The 16531-nt window shown below is 42.9% G+C and overlaps 1 protein-coding gene across 2 annotated transcripts in view; it reads left to right on the top strand.

Annotated features, from left to right (window-relative positions):
* Nucleotides 1–16531, top strand: part of KCNAB1 (potassium voltage-gated channel subfamily A member regulatory beta subunit 1) — a 389892-nt gene that overhangs the window by 267065 nt on the left and 106296 nt on the right. For both annotated transcript variants that reach the window (XM_032344007.1, XM_032344012.1), the window contains exon 2: nucleotides 9907–9950. In XM_032344007.1, the coding sequence (XP_032199898.1) occupies nucleotides 9907–9950 (44 nt within the window). The remainder of the gene's footprint in view (nucleotides 1–9906; nucleotides 9951–16531) is intronic.

Here is a 16531-nt window from a genome sequence, read left to right as displayed (position 1 = left end):
ACTGGGGGAAGAAAACTTTGAAACCTTTCGATTTTCTCTTCCTGGCTTTGGAAATGGCAAGTATGAGTATGATATTTTCATAAGAAAGTATGATTATTCTGTCACGAGGAGAGATGTGATCCCGGATGAAATGTGGAAGGGGCAAAGTGCGTTCTCCCCTTTGGGGGGGCTGCTTCCTTCATCAAGCTTCCTTCTTTCTCCCAATGCCCACTTCATTTCCCCTTCCATCTCTCTCAGATATTTAGTGCTTTCTTTCTTGATTATTCCTTCAAATCTCTCCAAGGTGATGTGGGGAAAAGGTTAGCATCTCTTTCACACTAAGGTGTAAGTGACTGGCAATAGTTAACAGCCGGGCCTTTTAAACTGGGACAGCAGAGCGTGCCCATGTTGGGACCGACATGGCACACCTTTGAGACAACAGACCAGCTTAAAGATTTAGGAAGAAACATCATTTTCTATTCAAACAAGCACAGATGCATGAAATGGAATATGAAATGGCTGAAGCAATAAATCACAGGAAAATGAACTATTATACAAGAAATATTGTGCACGAGACAAGCCACTTCTTGCTAAGGCCTCAGAGCCCCAAGGCTGGCAAATCCTCCCCTCTCCTCTCTCTCCTTTCCCAGTGGGTAAGCGCCGCAGTCCCCACGTCTGCAGGTGGGTGGGTGGGTAGGGCCTATAATGCAAGACCTCAGAGTCAAGGATTTATATCCAAGCAGAGATAACACAAGCAGTGGACCTGAATTTGGAAGTAAATCCAGTAAGAGCCTAAGGAATATTTTTTGACTCAACTAAAATGAAACAAATAAATAGATACACTAAAACATCAACACTTTCAACAACATTATACACATCTGAAATAGGAGCAGTGGGGTTTGCCGTATTTAATTTTGCTTTCAAATATTTTTCAGGAATGTCTCTGCTCCCAGTTTGAAAGAGATGCTTGCAAACTTCCATTACTTTGTGGCAGATGAATGCTCAAAGGCATTTTTAAACAACTTTTATCTTTTATTTGCATCCAAGAGTCTTGGTGCAGAGGCCCCTCTAGCAGTCCAGTGAAGCCTAGACTCCTCAGAAAAAGAGCTTTTAAGTACATAACATGAAGTACACAGAATTCCAATTAAATTGAAATGAAATACAGTTCAAAATATCTAAAATCTAAATTGTAGCTTAGTAAAACATGCATTTCCTTACTAATATATTAAATAGCTCTAAGGGCAAGACGAATCCCACAATTTCCAAGGAAGATGAGTGTAAATGGTGAATGCAAATAATTTTTTGAGCTCTCTGAGACAACTGTGATGTGACATTGAAATGCCTGTAATTCCTACTGGAGGCAGGGTCACAGGTGATGTGAGTACTTCCGTGATTTGCTGCCTACATTCATAATTGCCAGAGATGCTCAGTTTCGGTAAGAAATTAATGAAAAAGAGAAAAGTCTTGTTTCCATTTCATATTCATGAACCTCCAAATTCTATGCCCCTGAGATAAAGATTCTAGATTCTTCTGATTTGGAACTCTGAGTTTTTTATTTCCAGGTGTTTAGAGGTCTTGGGTCTTTGACACAGTAAAAGCAGAGTAACTTCTAGATAAGCAGTAACTAGACATGGAGGAGCATTTCTCAATTCCACCCCCTCCCCCCTTCCCCACCACCTGCAGAATACCTAAGTTTGTGTAGCCCTATCCACATAACCTTCTGTCCCATCTCCATTTCCCCGCTCCTGGGGATCCCAGAAGAACCATTCGAAATTCCTCAGATTCGCATGACTTCTCAAACTACCTTTGCCAACACAATGCCACCTTCTCTTTTGTCTCCCTTATAACTATCTCTATCCCCCCATTTTCCAGTTTTCTAATGATTCTCGCAGAATGACTCATGATTTGCATATAATAGATTCAGGATGGTTGCCATGTCTAAGCATCATGTCTAAGCACAAAGAAGTTCAAAAGGTCGGGGAAGCAGGTCTTGCCAGTCCCAAAGGTGGCCTCCTACCGGCTTCAGTACCAGAACCAGAACCCCACCAGAGTCCATGTTTGAAACACCAGTTCTAAGAAATAAGGGCAGAAAGCAACTGGCATTTATTGAACACTGAAACATGCTGGGACTGGCGCTGCATCCATATTTTCTCACTTAATCATCAAAAATAAAAAAGTAGTAGTCTATTAATAACTGCACACATGACTAAGGAAAGAAGTTTAAAGAGCCTAAGGAACCCGCGCAAGGTCACCGGCAGCTAGCACGGTCACCTGCGCCTGCGCGTCGGGGGCGCCAGCCTGACTCCCACCCCCAGGGCTGCTGAGATGACTGCTGCGGGCTCACAGCAGTCCCCTCAGGGCTGAACAGGAAAGGGCCTTCCTCTGTCCTCCGGGGACTGGATCTCTCTGCAGCCCTCAGCCCTGCGGGCCACTCCTGCCCTCTGAAACTGTCCCCACCTTTGCCTTTCACACCCACACTTTGCCTTTCTCCATCTCCGCCACTCCTCCGTCTCCTTTGTCAACACACTTTCTGCCACCTAGCATGATGGAGCTTCTCAGGGCTGGGCCTTGGCCATCTTCTCTGACCACTCTTTCCCTGGGCAGCTGGCCCCAGCCCTTGGCACCTCTTAACTTCCATACCCAGAACACCTTCTCCCTATTCTGAGCTCCGGGCAACTAGCTTGGATATCTCATGCATATCTCTTTTCCCAAATGCCTAAAAGTGATTCAAAACCCTCCATTTCTTGAATGAACCTACTTCAGTGAAAAGCACCCGGCTTTACTAGCTACCTGAGTCAAAAATCTGAGAATGGCCCATTACTTCTCTTTCTCTTTCACCCTCATATTCAGTCAAACCCCAGGTCCTCTAGATTTTGCCTAAGAATACCTGGAATCTTCCCCATTCTCCTATCTCTGCCGAACCAGAATTCAAGGTACAGTCATTTCTCATCAGGGTTCACAGAGTAGCCTTCTAACTCCTCCTTTTGTCTTCCTTTTAATCCTTTCCTTTGTTTAAGTTTTTCAGTGGTTTTCCATAACTCCTTCATACTCAGATCAAAATCCGTAACATAATCTAACCTGTCAGATGCTGTTTGATCTTCCTCCCGTGACTCCCGGCTGCCGCCCGGAGTGACTCTGCACTCTACTCTTCTACTGGCCTGTACTTCTTTTAGTTCTTCAGTGACCTTCCAGCCTCTGAGTATTTGCACGTGTTCACTCTGCTTAGAAGGCTAATCCCTATTCTTTTCATTAAATTATTTTCTAGTCCTCCTTTGGATCTCAAGTTAAATGCTGCTTCCCTAGAAAAGTTTTCTTAACTGTCCAGATCAGGTCAGCTTCTCCAACATCCCAACTGTATACTGAGGGCATAGTGTTCTTTTATCAAATAATTAACTAAATAATTTAATTAATTATTAAATATTAAATTATTACTACTAATAATATTATTAATATTAATTATTTAAATATTAAATGTTATTTAAATATTTATTTGAATGTTTAAATAATAATCATTATATTTAATTAAATAACTAACTAATAATTTAGTATCTGTTTCCCCCTCTATTATGTAAGCTCTGTGAGAAAAGCTACTATCTGATCCTCAGCCCATCCCCACCCCTAATACAAGGCTTAGTGTGTGGTTGACCCTTGGTATACCACTGTTGAACCAATTAATTACTTACAGGATGTCTATTTCTGCCATACTTCTCTAGACCTTTCTAGAATCTACAGGTTAGCACATGATTTTGTATATTCAGTGAAAATATGAATCTAGTTGGAATTTACAACTGACAAATGACCTAACTGCTTAAATCAAAGAATCTGATAGAATCCTATTCTACTTTGTGGCTACTTAAATGAAAGTAAGAATGAAACAAAGTTTCATTGTGCTGCTTGTCAGTGTCTGTTTTCAAAATGCATGGCTACTTCATTTTTTGTGCCTGGTGGTTTCCAAATGAGTCATTATTCGCTTCTCAACAGAGATGAATGGTGCCCTCCTAAATGTTATTACCATTTGTAGTCACCTTTATGGCTGTCAAAATTTGTGTTCTTATGCAGCTATCAAAACCAGCTGACCAACAGATGAACATGCCTTTGGCTCTGAATTTTTCAAAGAAGGTTCAATGTACATTTCTTTAAATAAAAAAGAAAAATCCGTGTACCCCAGATTTGACTAGTAGCTTCCTGGTGGGGGCACCACAGATTAGCACAATGTGATTTAGAGGGATTAGTAAAACCGTTCCAACAGATGAGACAGCAGGTGACAAAATGACCTGAGCACATGAAAACAAGTCAAACTGAACTCACATACTTTTAAGTCATGTCGCTAGTCCCAGGTAATATGCTGCTTTCTTGGTCAAATGCAAGGTACCCATGTCAGCGAGCTGCTCCTCTTTTCTGAGCAGCTTACAACTGGGAATAATGTCTAAGACACACCTGTTCAGGAGAAAGCAATTTAAGATAAGACATTTGTGCTGCCGGTTTCTGCTTTTAGCACCTGTGATTTGTAAAGGAGCTACAAGCCTCACAGTGGCTTGTGAGACTGGGCCTGATGCTTGATTTCAGTTCTTACCATTATTGCCTTAAAATTAAAAAAAAAAAAAAGCCTGGGGCACCTGGGTGGCTCAGTGGGTTAAGCTTCTGCCTTCGGCTCAGCTCATGGTCTCAGGGTCCTGGGATCGAGCCCCACATCAGGCTCTCTCCTTGGCGTAGAGCCTGCTTTCCCCCCCTCTCTGCCTGCCTCTTGGCCTACTTGTGATCTCTCTGTCAAATAAATAAAATCTTAAAAAAAAAAATTTTTTTAAAAAGCCTGATGGATGCGTCACACAATGACACGAGGAATTCTGACTGCCTCTGTCACAGAATTAACCATTGGCCTAAGATGAGTTCAGCCTTGTATTCACAGAGGGGATGAACCTGCCCACAGGGGGTTGGGGGAGGGAGTGCAGGGAGAGGCAACCTTGGTGTTCTCAGGAAGCTGTATCTCTTTTCCAGATAACTCTTTACTGAAGCTTTGACTTAAGATTTAGGGTTTCCTGAATCTGACTGACAAAGCTAAGTGTCCTGTGCCCCCATACTGATGTCATTCATTTCTAATATTAGCAGCAGAGCAGGCCAGGTTTGCCCGGGAAAGAGGAGCTTTTATTTTGAGTTGAACAGGAGCAGATACTAAAAATGAACACAGTGAGACTTCCTTCTGGCATATCTGACACAGATAAAATAGGTAAACCGGTGCAATGAGACTATTTTGACTCAAAAGGGAGAGGGATTCAATCTAATTAGGAATTTGATGTACTTACAGAATTTTTATGTAGTCTCAATTGTGTGAATGCTGAGGAATTAAGCAACAAAATGAAATTCTAGAAAGTTGTTTTGTTGCACACAGTCACATGACATCATGAAGTAGTCATGAAAATTCCATATGTGGGATGGAGAAGGTTCCAAGGCATCTGTTAGAGCCTAGCATGATATGTAAACTTTGCCATTATTTGGTGTTACAACCATGCAAACAAGCTTTTGATGATATAGTTTGTACTCACTAGATCAAATATGTCCAGTATTGGGGCTTCTGTTTTCTATCATCTCTTCTCTCTCTACCTACCTATCACCTGTTATCCAGCAAAGCTTAAATGGGTCAGAATAGCTGGACTATTGCCACATCTCCATTTAGTGTTGTATAGACATGAACAGAGGCAGAAGGATGCAGAGGCACCATGGGTAACCACAGAAATTGTGTTGGAGTTCTATGAGCTGAACTGGAGGGAGCTAGCTCCTCCTATCTCCTACATCTGCAGAGTGAGAAGCATCATCACGTGTTGAGAATGTCTTACATGGTAGAAGTCTCACAGAGACTCAACCCTGGACAAAGTAAAGGCTTTTGTCCATATCTGGTCAAGTCCATATCTGGACTTAACGACAGAAAATGCTTCTCGCTTTTAAAACAACCGCTTTAAAAACAAACTCTCATTTTAAAAACAAGCGCCTGGGTGGCTCAGTAAGTTAAGTGTCTGCCTTTGGCTCAGGTCATGATCCCAGGGTCCTGGGAGCAAGTCCCACATCGGTCTTCCTGCTCAGTGGGGGGTCTCCTTCTCCCTCTGCCTGCCACTCCCCCTGCTTGTGTGCTCGCGCTCTCTCTCTCTCTCTCTCTCTCTTTCTCTGCCATATAAATGTTTAAAAAGAAAAAATGAACCAACCAACGGAGTTTGGTAACCATTCCCTCTAGAGGGTGAAGATATTTAGAGAGAGTTAAAATAAAAATACCGAGACTCAATGAGGGATCTATCACCTCTCTATAAATATTTGTCTGTCAGGAAAATTTTCACATAGTACAAAATCTTCTAAGGCTTTCATTCCAGAAAAGCTGGCCTGAGTGTTTAAACATCAGGGGCAAGAAAGTGGGCTACGTTTAGTACTTGCTATTTTGCAATTTGTTTTTGCTGACAATTCTCAAGTATTTCAAGTTTGGGTTTCCAAACCCATAGCAGAGTGATCATCATCTTCCTGAGTCACTGTCATAAGGAAAATAGGGCAGGTTTCCCCACCTTGGTGCTGGGACATTGCTTGGTAAGTACTCAGCAACATAACCTTGCCCTATTTCATTTGCTAGGAAAATCTCTCACTCTGCATAGTTTTCTGTACTCCCTGTTGTTCTCAAAATTGTGGAAAGATTAAAATTACATGAAAATCCTTACTAGGATCTTTCCATGACACCTACATAGTGACACAAATACAGGTCTGAGATAGCTCCTTCATATTTTCCCCCAAGACTTCTAGGCGAGGACACACCCCACTGTATTATAATGACATGGTTGCTTTTCTGTGCCCTTCAGTAAAGGCAGAGGATAGGGGCACCTGGATGGCTCAGTTAAAGATGTGCCTATGGCTCAGGTCATGATCCCAGGGTTCTGGGATCAAACCCCATATCAGGCTCCCTGCTCAGCAGGGAGGCTGCTTCTCCCTCTCCCTCTGCCTATTGCTCCCCCTGCTTGTACACACTCTCTCTCTTTTTCAAAAAAATAAATTCTTAAGTAAAGAAAGAAAGAAAGGGTAGAGGATAAAAAACTCCTTGGAGGTGAGAACCATAATGGGTTCCTCTCTGTATTCCCATGACCTGCCCAATGCATGGAACATGATAGCCTCCCAGTAAGTCTTTACTGGTGCATCAGTGTTGAATATCTCTACCTGGAAGACTGCTACACACTATGTGGTTGACCCTTGAACAACGTGAAGGTCAGAGACACAGACAACCTATTGTTGGTTGGAAAACTTTCTAATAACATAGTCCACACAGACTTTGTATATTATATGCATTATATACTGCATCCTTACAATAAAGCAAACTAAGATTATGTTAGGAAAATCATAAGAAAGAGAAAATACATTTACAGTATTATATTTATTTTAAAAATCCATATGTAGTGGACCCATGCAGTTCAAATCTGTGTTGTTCAAGGGTGAACTGTACTGATGTTTTAAATTCTATATTTTAATTTTTAAGTATTTTGTATTTATGTATATATTTACTTTTTTTTGTTTGTTTGTTTTGGTGTAGTCTTTTTTTCTTCTCCCTACTATATAGCTTTTGTTCTAGATTCCTGTCCTTTAAAATCAGTAGACTTTAAGACTAAAAGAGAAATCCTCAGATTTTATATTCTGTGGTTTTCTGAGAAACTACTAAAAGAATACTTTCTCATGCAAATGATTTTCATGGGAGAAGTCCAGTAATTTCTCTCCTCTTTAGTAGTTCAAAATATTTTTCACACATTCCTTTATGCAATAGTTTCCTTCCAGGTGTCTTTAACCCGCTTCAAATGGGAAAATGTAACACTAGGTCTGTGAGAGGGGGAGCAGAGTCAGAAGGCACCCAAAATAATTATGCTTTGCATTTGTCTGCTGTATGACGCCTTAGCATACATTGTCATGTTCCAGTCCCACAGACCTGATGCCAGGTGAATGGCCCAGGCATGTGTAATAGCTCATCTTCCTAGTGAAGAAATTGAACCCCAGAGGAAGGAAGTGATTTCTCCAAGCTTCCCTGGCTAATTTCAACAATAGGTCAGAAACCTGTATCTTTCACCTCTTTGCAACGTGATGCACTTTGGACGAGGCTATGAAACTAAATGTGTTGCTTAGGTGGCATTTTATAGACAAGAATAATAAACAGAGGGGAAAAACAGATGCAAAAGTGAGATCGCTGTAGTTACTACCTCTAAAGACAGCAGACTGTGCAAGCATCGAGAGAGCACCTGGAAGAACTGAGTTCAGCAGCAGTTGGAAATGTCTGTGCTGTTTCACTTGAGGTAGAAGAGGTGGGGCCAGTAAGGGGGCGGGGGTGGGGTGGGAAGTGTTCTCAGAAGAGCATCTGACCAGAGGGTAAAGGATACACTTTGCTACCATGTTTCGATTATTTAAGCGTCACCTCCTCACATTAGACCCCTATAAAATTCTAGGAGGTGTTCTCTCTGAGACTTTGATCTCTTCCATGACAGCTGTGAGGCAGATGGCAGGAAGATGGGGTGGGGGTAGGTCTCCATGGGATACCTTACCATGTAGACTAACGCTCCTCGTTCTCTATTTAAAGAGTGGAAATGTATTTCCTCTTCTTGACAAGCTTTCAGGGGTGAAAAGCAAAAGGATGGATGAGGGGGGGAAACCTATCATTTCAAAAATCTTGTAGCAATTTTATGTAGCCTTTGATAAAAAAATAATATGATGGTCCCCTACTTCTGATGGTTTGACTTAAGGTCTTTGACTTTGTGATGGAGGGGAAGCCATGTGCATTCAGTAGAATTCAAACTTTGAATTTGAATCTTTTCCCAGCCTAGCAATATATGGTAGGTTACTCTCTCATGATGCTGGGCAGGAGGTCACAGTTCCCAGGCAGCCCTGCGATCAAGAGGGTAAACAGCCAATACACTTAAAACTGCTCTATACCCATTCAACCACTCTTTTTTTTTTTTTTTTTTCAGTATTGTAGTCAATAAATTACATGAGGCACTCAACACCTTATTATAAAAAAGGCTTTGGGGGCGCCTGGGTGGCTCAGTGGGTTAAAGCCTCTGCCTTCGGCTCGGGTCATGGTCTCAGGGTCCTGGGATGGAGCCTTGCGTCGGGCTCTCTGCTCAGCAGGGAGCCTGCTTCTCTCTCTCTCTGCCTGCCGCTCTGCCTACTTGTGATCTCTGTGTGTCAAATGAGTAAATAAAATCTTAAAAAAAAAAAAAAGACTTTGTGTTAGATGATTTTGCCCAATTGTAGGGTATTATAAGTGTTCTGAGCACATTTAAGGTAGGTTAGGTTAATCGATGATGTTTGGTGGTTAGAGGAATTAAATGCATTTTCACCTTATGGTATTTTCAACTTAGGCTGGGTTTCTTAGGACATGGCCCCACTGCAAGTAAAAGGATATCTGTAATATAGTTTAAACAGCCTAAAGGATCATCTTGAATTTGTTCTTGTAATAATCCAACCATCAGTAATAATACTCTGTTTTAGAAGTCAGTTTATTAGTTACTTGGCCAACAAATATTTATTAAGGATCCCCTGTGTGTCAGGCTCTGCGGATGAATAATAAATGAATAAGGAATGACTGGTTGATGTATGAGATACAAATTTTGCCCTTAAGGAATTCATGTTCTAGAAAGAGAGAGAAAATAAATTTGTAAACAAATTCATAAAGATCATTCAGAGCTGAAAAGCTGCATTTTGGGGGGTCTGTTTTCATCTTGTGCTGAACCTGAGCACACTTTGAGTCTCCTATCCCCCAAATGGAGATGAAAGACTCTTCCCAAGACCATAGACCTGCACCTGCAGCTCTGCCTCTATCACAACTCTAGTCAAGATCAATGTCAAAAGTGAGAAATAGTATTCATAGTTCAGTGTGTTTCACTGAGAAAGTCATGACCATATGTTGCTTTATTTTTATTCCAGGAATCTTGGAAAATCAGGACTCAGAGTTTCTTGCTTGGGTCTTGGTAAGTACCAGGGGTATATCATGTGTGTGTTGTGTGTGTGTGTGAGTTGTGTATGTGTGTGTATGTTGGGCGGGGGTGATTGGGAAGTGGGAGACTGGGGAGAACACCAAAAGAGTGACTGGGATCACGTTGAGACCCAGTCTCAGGTGAGGAGGGGCTTCCTGACCAGAACTGACCCACTTCCTCTGAGCCTTTCCTGCCCAACACAGCCTTCTCCCTCTTTACACCCAAAGGGGCGCTGTGGCCATGATGCCTCATGGGGTCCATCAAGAAGAAATAAATCTGATACTAAAGCACACCTTAGAGGGAGAAATTTATGTGTTTCATGTGTAGCATGTGTAGCAAATGCGAAGAAAACCTTTGTATGCATTGCATGCTCACCTCACCTGTAGCTTCATCTGAATCTTTTTCTATCCTTATTTTCCCTTTGCCTAATTTACTTACTTATTTTTCTATACTGTTGTATATTTTATGTACTTTTATAATGTACCTTAAGTACTCTCAGGACAAATTACAAATTGTATGTGTGTGTGTGTGTGTGTGTATAAATATAAAATTTCCTCCCAGAAAATGTAAATATTTAAAGAAGAGTAAGTTGAGATGGCAGTGGTAACAACATGAGGATGATCTGAAACAGTGATGTCTGTGTGTGAGACTTGAGGAGATATAAGGCTTCCAGATTTCTCCCAGATATGGAAAAAAGCAGCCTTGGTGTTTGAGTCTTTCCACACCATAAGGACTATTCCTGTAACCTAAGAGAGTCTAGATTATGATGGTAGCTGAGGCAATGATGAGAAGTGGTCAGATTATGGCTCTGTTTTGGAGGCAGAGGCTGGCAGGATCTTTGATTCCTCGTGGAACAGAGGACAAAAAAGAAGAGGCAAAGATGACTGGCGGTCAGGGGAGGGGATTTCTTGAACAGAAGAAAGGATGGAATTCCCAGTAAATGGGGTGTGGGAGAATGAAGAAGGGGAGCTTTAGAAAGGGGGAGATGAGAAAATTGATTTTTGGGATGTAATAAGTTTCAGATACCTGTTAGATATCCAAGACAAAAAAGGTCGAGTAGGTAGATGGACATGTGAATCTTGACTTTAGAAGAGAGATGTGGGCTAAGAGCATGATGACTTGAAAGTCCTCAACATGTAGATGCTGTTTAAGCCACAAGACTGGACGAGAACACTATGGGAGTGAGTTGAGATAACACATGGGAGCAGAGGGTCTGAGACCTGGGAAGTCCTACATTAAGGAATCGGGAAAATGAGCAACAGTCAATAAAGAAAAGTGGAAAGATGCGGCCAATGTGGCAGGCAGAGAAGCAGGAGAATGTGGAGTCCTGGAATCCAGGTGAAGAAACTTTAATAGGAGGATGGAGTGGCCAACCCTATTAAAGGCGGTGCATAGGTAAGCAAGATGAGGGTCAGGAATTGATTGTGTTGCAGCAGGGAGGTCACTGATGACTTTTAAAAGATCACTGTTTGGGGGTAGAGAGCTCACGCATGATTAGAGTGGGTTCAAGAGAGCAAATGGGTTCCAGAGAATAGCTGATGGCTATTCATTTGATGACTATTTCTGTAAGAGGAAACAGAAAGGAGGGGCAGCTGGCTAGGCGGACAGAGTCAGAGAGAGTGCTTTTACACATGGAAGACATGACAGCATATCTATATGCTGATGAGGATGTCCTTTTGAGAAGGAAAAAAAAATGATGTAGGAGAAGACAGAAAAATACCTAGAATGATTTCTCAAGACACAAGACGACAGTATCGTGAAAGCAGGCCGAGTACATGGGCTTTGAGTGTGGTGGGTGGTTGACTATGGTGGTAACTCGTGGAAGTTTTCTTTTATTGCTGCTGTATTCTCAGTAGAAATCAGAAGCAAGGTCACCAGCTATTAGTGAGGATGGGAAGGTGGTGTTGAAAGTTGGATGAGAAAGAGGACATCCAGGAAAGCAGAAGAGTACATAGACCGAGGGATGCATCACAGTGGTCTGAGAGCATTACGGGTCTGCTTGAGGTTCATGCTACCAAATCTAAAGTGAGCCCGTCTCCGTGGCTGGGTGTTTTTCCTGCAACCGCAGGATGGGGTTTCTCAAGGGCATGTGATGAAAAAGAGAAGCCAAGAAGCTGAGAGTTTAGGGAAGAGGGTGATTATAATGGTGGGCCTCAGAGTTCAAACTGAGCAGAGAGGAAGATGAGGACTAGAGCCAGGAAAATGATCCATGAGTAAAATGAGGAGGTGGAGGGATAGTGGGAAATGGGTAGGACCGATGAATCGTGCAAATAAAGGGACCAAGGAGTGTTGGAATAAGAGCGGTAGAAACAGACCGAAGGATAAAAAGGGGTAGTTAGAAAGGGGAATGCTTGAAATTGAGATGATAGGTATTCAGTGTTGGGTAGCGACGAGTCTAAGGTGTGTCCGTTGGTAGAGGGTGACCGGAGTAGTGCTGAAGACAAGATCAGTTGAGAGGAGAGGTCAAAAAACTGAGAGATGAAGGTGCAGGGAGGGCTTATCTTTGGGGTCACTGAAATCACTAAAATGTGTGACGAAACTAATATTGAAGGGGCTCCTGGGTGGCTCAGTCAGTTAAGCAGCTGATTTTTGGTTTCAGCTCAGGTCACAATCTCAGCGTCCTGAGATCGAGTCTACCTCTGGCTCCACGCTCAGTGGAAAGTCTGCTTCTCCCTCTGCCTCTGCCCCTCTCCCCGTAAATGCCCTCGTGCTCTCTCTCTCTTTCTCATATAAATAAATAAAATCTTTTTTTAAAAAAGAAAAACTAATATTGAAGAGAGTGACAGTAAAGCCAGAGCTAAAATGTGCAAAGCATGAGTGAGAATGACTAAGGGTGGTTAAGTGACTGTAACATGGGAGCCTGGTGATGTGGGATTCAGAGCCATGGGCAGACCCTGGGGAAGGGCTGGAGGAGCCTTTCTTGGCTCCTATTGAATGAAAGTGTGGCGACCAGGGAAGGGACAGTAGTAAACGAATCAAAGGTAATAGCGACAAATTGTGCCGCCTTTCACTGTATTTCAAAGATATTGAAGGCTATTGATGTCTGAGGTTTTCTGACTCTCCTGAATGATGATTTGGGAGGCGAGGGTGGTTGGTCTTCATTCACCATAAATCTAAGGGAACGTGACATTTGCTTAATTGATGGCTCTGATCTTGTTACCATTTACTTGAGTTTGAAAATAAGGTTCATTATCTGAGAGACTCTGACCTTAGTTTTTTTGAGAATGTGTTGTATGGTAAACAATTATTCACTATTTATCATTGAAAGAAATCACCTATAAATATAAATTAAAAAATAGACTAGGGGTCCCTGTATAGTTTTGTTGGTTAAGCATCTGACTCTTGATTTCGGCTCAGGTCGTGATCTCAGCGTCGTGAGATGGAGCCCTGACTGGGTTTTGCACTCAGCACAGAATCTGCTCGAAGGTCTCTTGCCCTCTGCCCCTCCTGCTTGTGCTCTCTCTTTCTCTCTAAAATGAAAAAATATTAAAAATTTTTTTTAAAGAAATAGCATCATCTAAGAAAATATAAATTAAGAAATGTAGTGAAAAATCATAGAAATATCTTATAGTATCTATGGCAAAAGAAATTTAGTCAGAAGAATCTAGAAAACTCAAGCAAAAGCCCTTAAAAAAAAAAATTTAGGTGTCTATGAAGTCCCGCATGTAAATGAGTCTCCAAAGGGGAGACAGTGTTTAAAAAAAAAAAAAAATACAGAGCGCGTGTGTGGGTACGCATGCGCACGCACAGATTCCTTTTGCTGGTTACAGGGATACCAAGATGAAAGCAGCAAGGATCCTGCTTTCCAGCTGTTCCCAGAGTCATAGGAGCTGGGCATGTGGAAACAGACACTACATTTAGCACATACCGTAATGGAGAAAAGAAAATGAATCAAGCATGAGGAGAGTCTCCTAAAGAATTTGGGACAACTTCACAGGGAATGTGCTGCTTGAGTTGAGACTTGAAGTCGTCAAATGGAGAGAGAGGGTGAAGGATTCCGGGTAGACGGAGCAACGTGAGCCTGGGACACCGCATGGAGCAGTGGGTACTTGGGGAAACTGTGGGGTATGTGTAGAGTATCGTGAACGCAAGGTGTCTGCGAAGCGCAAGGATATGCGCCTGGAAGGAAAGCCAGGCCTGATCACGAGAACCCTTGTTTGCCTTGCTAAGTCATTCAGCGTGTGCCTTCTAGGTCTCTGGTGTTCTCCAAGTCCTGAGGCTCCCAGGTCCCAAAGAAACGCTCAGGGGGGAGGCACAGACAGGGCTGACCCCCCTCGCCCCACCCTCCTCCTTCTATTGCCACAGCTTCTGTCAGAGGAGCTCCACTTTTTCCAAACGTAAATGTAAATATCAAAATTTTTAATGTAAATTTTGATATAAAATTTTGAAAGTAAATTTATAGTTTTAATATTAATCTATTTTGTAATAGCATATGTAATAAATGACTTGATCTTTCAGAGCAGCTTTAGGTTCTCTCTGAAATTAAGCAGAAAAGATAGATTGTTCCCTTACCCCACATACCTACAGCTCCCCCTACAACCGACATCCCACACCCGAGCGCCGCATTTGTTACAGTCCTACACTGGTAAGTCGTTAGAACCCAAACTATGGTTTACTCTAGGTATCTGTATGTCGCCTGGCGTCGTATGCTCTGTGGGTTTGGTCATGATGTGTAGTCATCATTGTAGTATCACACAGATAATCTCCCTGCCCTGAAAATCCTCAGTGCTCTGCTTTTTTATCTCTCCCTCCCCCACCCTTTGGCAACCACTGACTCTTTTTCTAATCCGCAGTGTTGCGAGTTCTAGAATTTCATACCCTATAGACACCCCACAGTATGTAACCTTGTCAGATTGGCTTCTCTCACTTAGCAATGTGTGTTTATGATTCCTCTCTATCTTTTCACAGTTTAATAGCTGATTTCTTTTTAGTGCTATCTATTCCATTTTGAAGGAAGGAATAAAACCATCTTTCTGCCAGAAACAACAACAACAACAACAACAACAACAAATTTTTTAAAAACACCCCGTGAAAGCCATTTCAATGCTTGGATCAGCAGCAGGACATCATCAAATGTAGCAGACTTGTTTCTGACAGCAACATATAGCTAGATAGAGGGAAAGAGTTGAGAATGGAGACATGGAGATGAATTCGGAGTCAGGGGACGAGGAGGTTGTGCAGGAGGCATTAAAGAGCTGCAGGAAAGGGGCGCCTGGGTGGCTCAGTGGGTTAAGCCTCTGCCTTGGGCTCAGGTCATGGTCTCAGGGTCCTGGGATCAAGCCCCGCATTGGGCTCTCTGCTCAGCGACGATGAGCCTGCTTCCCTCTCTCTCTCTCTCTGCCTCTCTGCCTACCTGTGATCTTTGTCAAGTAAATAAATAAAATCTTTAAAAAAAAAAAAAAAGAGCTGCAGGAAGGAGGAGATCATTCGAGAGGAAGAACAAATGGGACTTGGCAACCTGGCGATGCAGGGTGAGACGTCTCCCTGAGCAGAGGAGGGGGCCTGGGTTCGTGGACGGGGCATCATGGTGGAAGAGCTATCATCTCAGAAGGAAGAAATGCAAGAGGAACAGTAAGAGGAAGCATGGCTCAAAGAAGCAGGAGCCTTGTGGGGGCAATGACCAGAGAGCCTGTCAACTTCTGGCTTCAGAGATCTAGTGGGCATAGGGAGTGCTGGAAATACAGACCCAGGAACTTCTAGCAATGGCAAACCCAGGCTTATCATTGAGGTCATCTGCATATACGGAGGACTGAGCTATTTGGACGGGTTTAGGGCACCCTGCCTCGTAGAGTGTACCAGGCTGTATGCTCCCTGAGAGCAGAGACCGAGTTTTTTCCCCCTACACCCCTATTGTACTCTTAGCAGAACAGAGTATCCAGCAAATTGTAGGCACTCTCTATTTATTGAATGAATGACAGGCTAAATGGACCAATGGCTAAGGAATGGAAAAAGCCCACAGAATCTTAGTGAAGATCTAGCTAAAGTTAGGGATCATAAGTAGCTGGGGTCCAACCAGCCCAGTTTTGTTTTTTTCCAGCAGCATATCAACACAAACACAGAGAAGGCCAAGTGGAGGTGGGAGGTGGGGAGTGGGAAGAGGACACAAAAAGAGGTCCAACATCACAGATTGTCCCCAGAGTGCATTAGGGACCAGAGGGTCCACTGCATACACTGTGACACGGAGTCCAGGCTGGGGTGGCACTCAGAGCCATATTTGCTGGGCTCTCCCTCCTGCAGTTAGGAGGCCTGTCTGCCCACACTGAGTTACCCCCACAAGGTCTCACATTAGCAGCAAGAGGCCTGCCTGATCTGTGCCATGGGAGGTGACACACAGTGGTGGGCAGGTGCCCCTACAGGTGTTTGAAAGAGGCTGACTTAACCCTGCACTGTTCACTCTGGGAGTGTTCTCACCGCTGTGGGTGGGTGGTCCTCATTCAATCAGTTGAAGGCCACAATAGTACAAAAAGGCTGACCTTCCCCGACTAAGAGAGAAATCCTTCTCCCTCACTGCTTTGAGCTGGAACATCAGACTTTTTTGACTTTTAGACTTGAAAAGACTTTTTTTTTTTTTACTT

This window comes from Mustela erminea, chromosome 1 (genome assembly GCF_009829155.1).
Source record: "Mustela erminea isolate mMusErm1 chromosome 1, mMusErm1.Pri, whole genome shotgun sequence".
Classification (NCBI taxonomy): domain Eukaryota; kingdom Metazoa; phylum Chordata; class Mammalia; order Carnivora; family Mustelidae; genus Mustela; species Mustela erminea.
The sequence above is the reverse complement of the archived record's forward strand: the minus strand, read 5'-3'. Positions and strand labels throughout refer to the sequence as shown.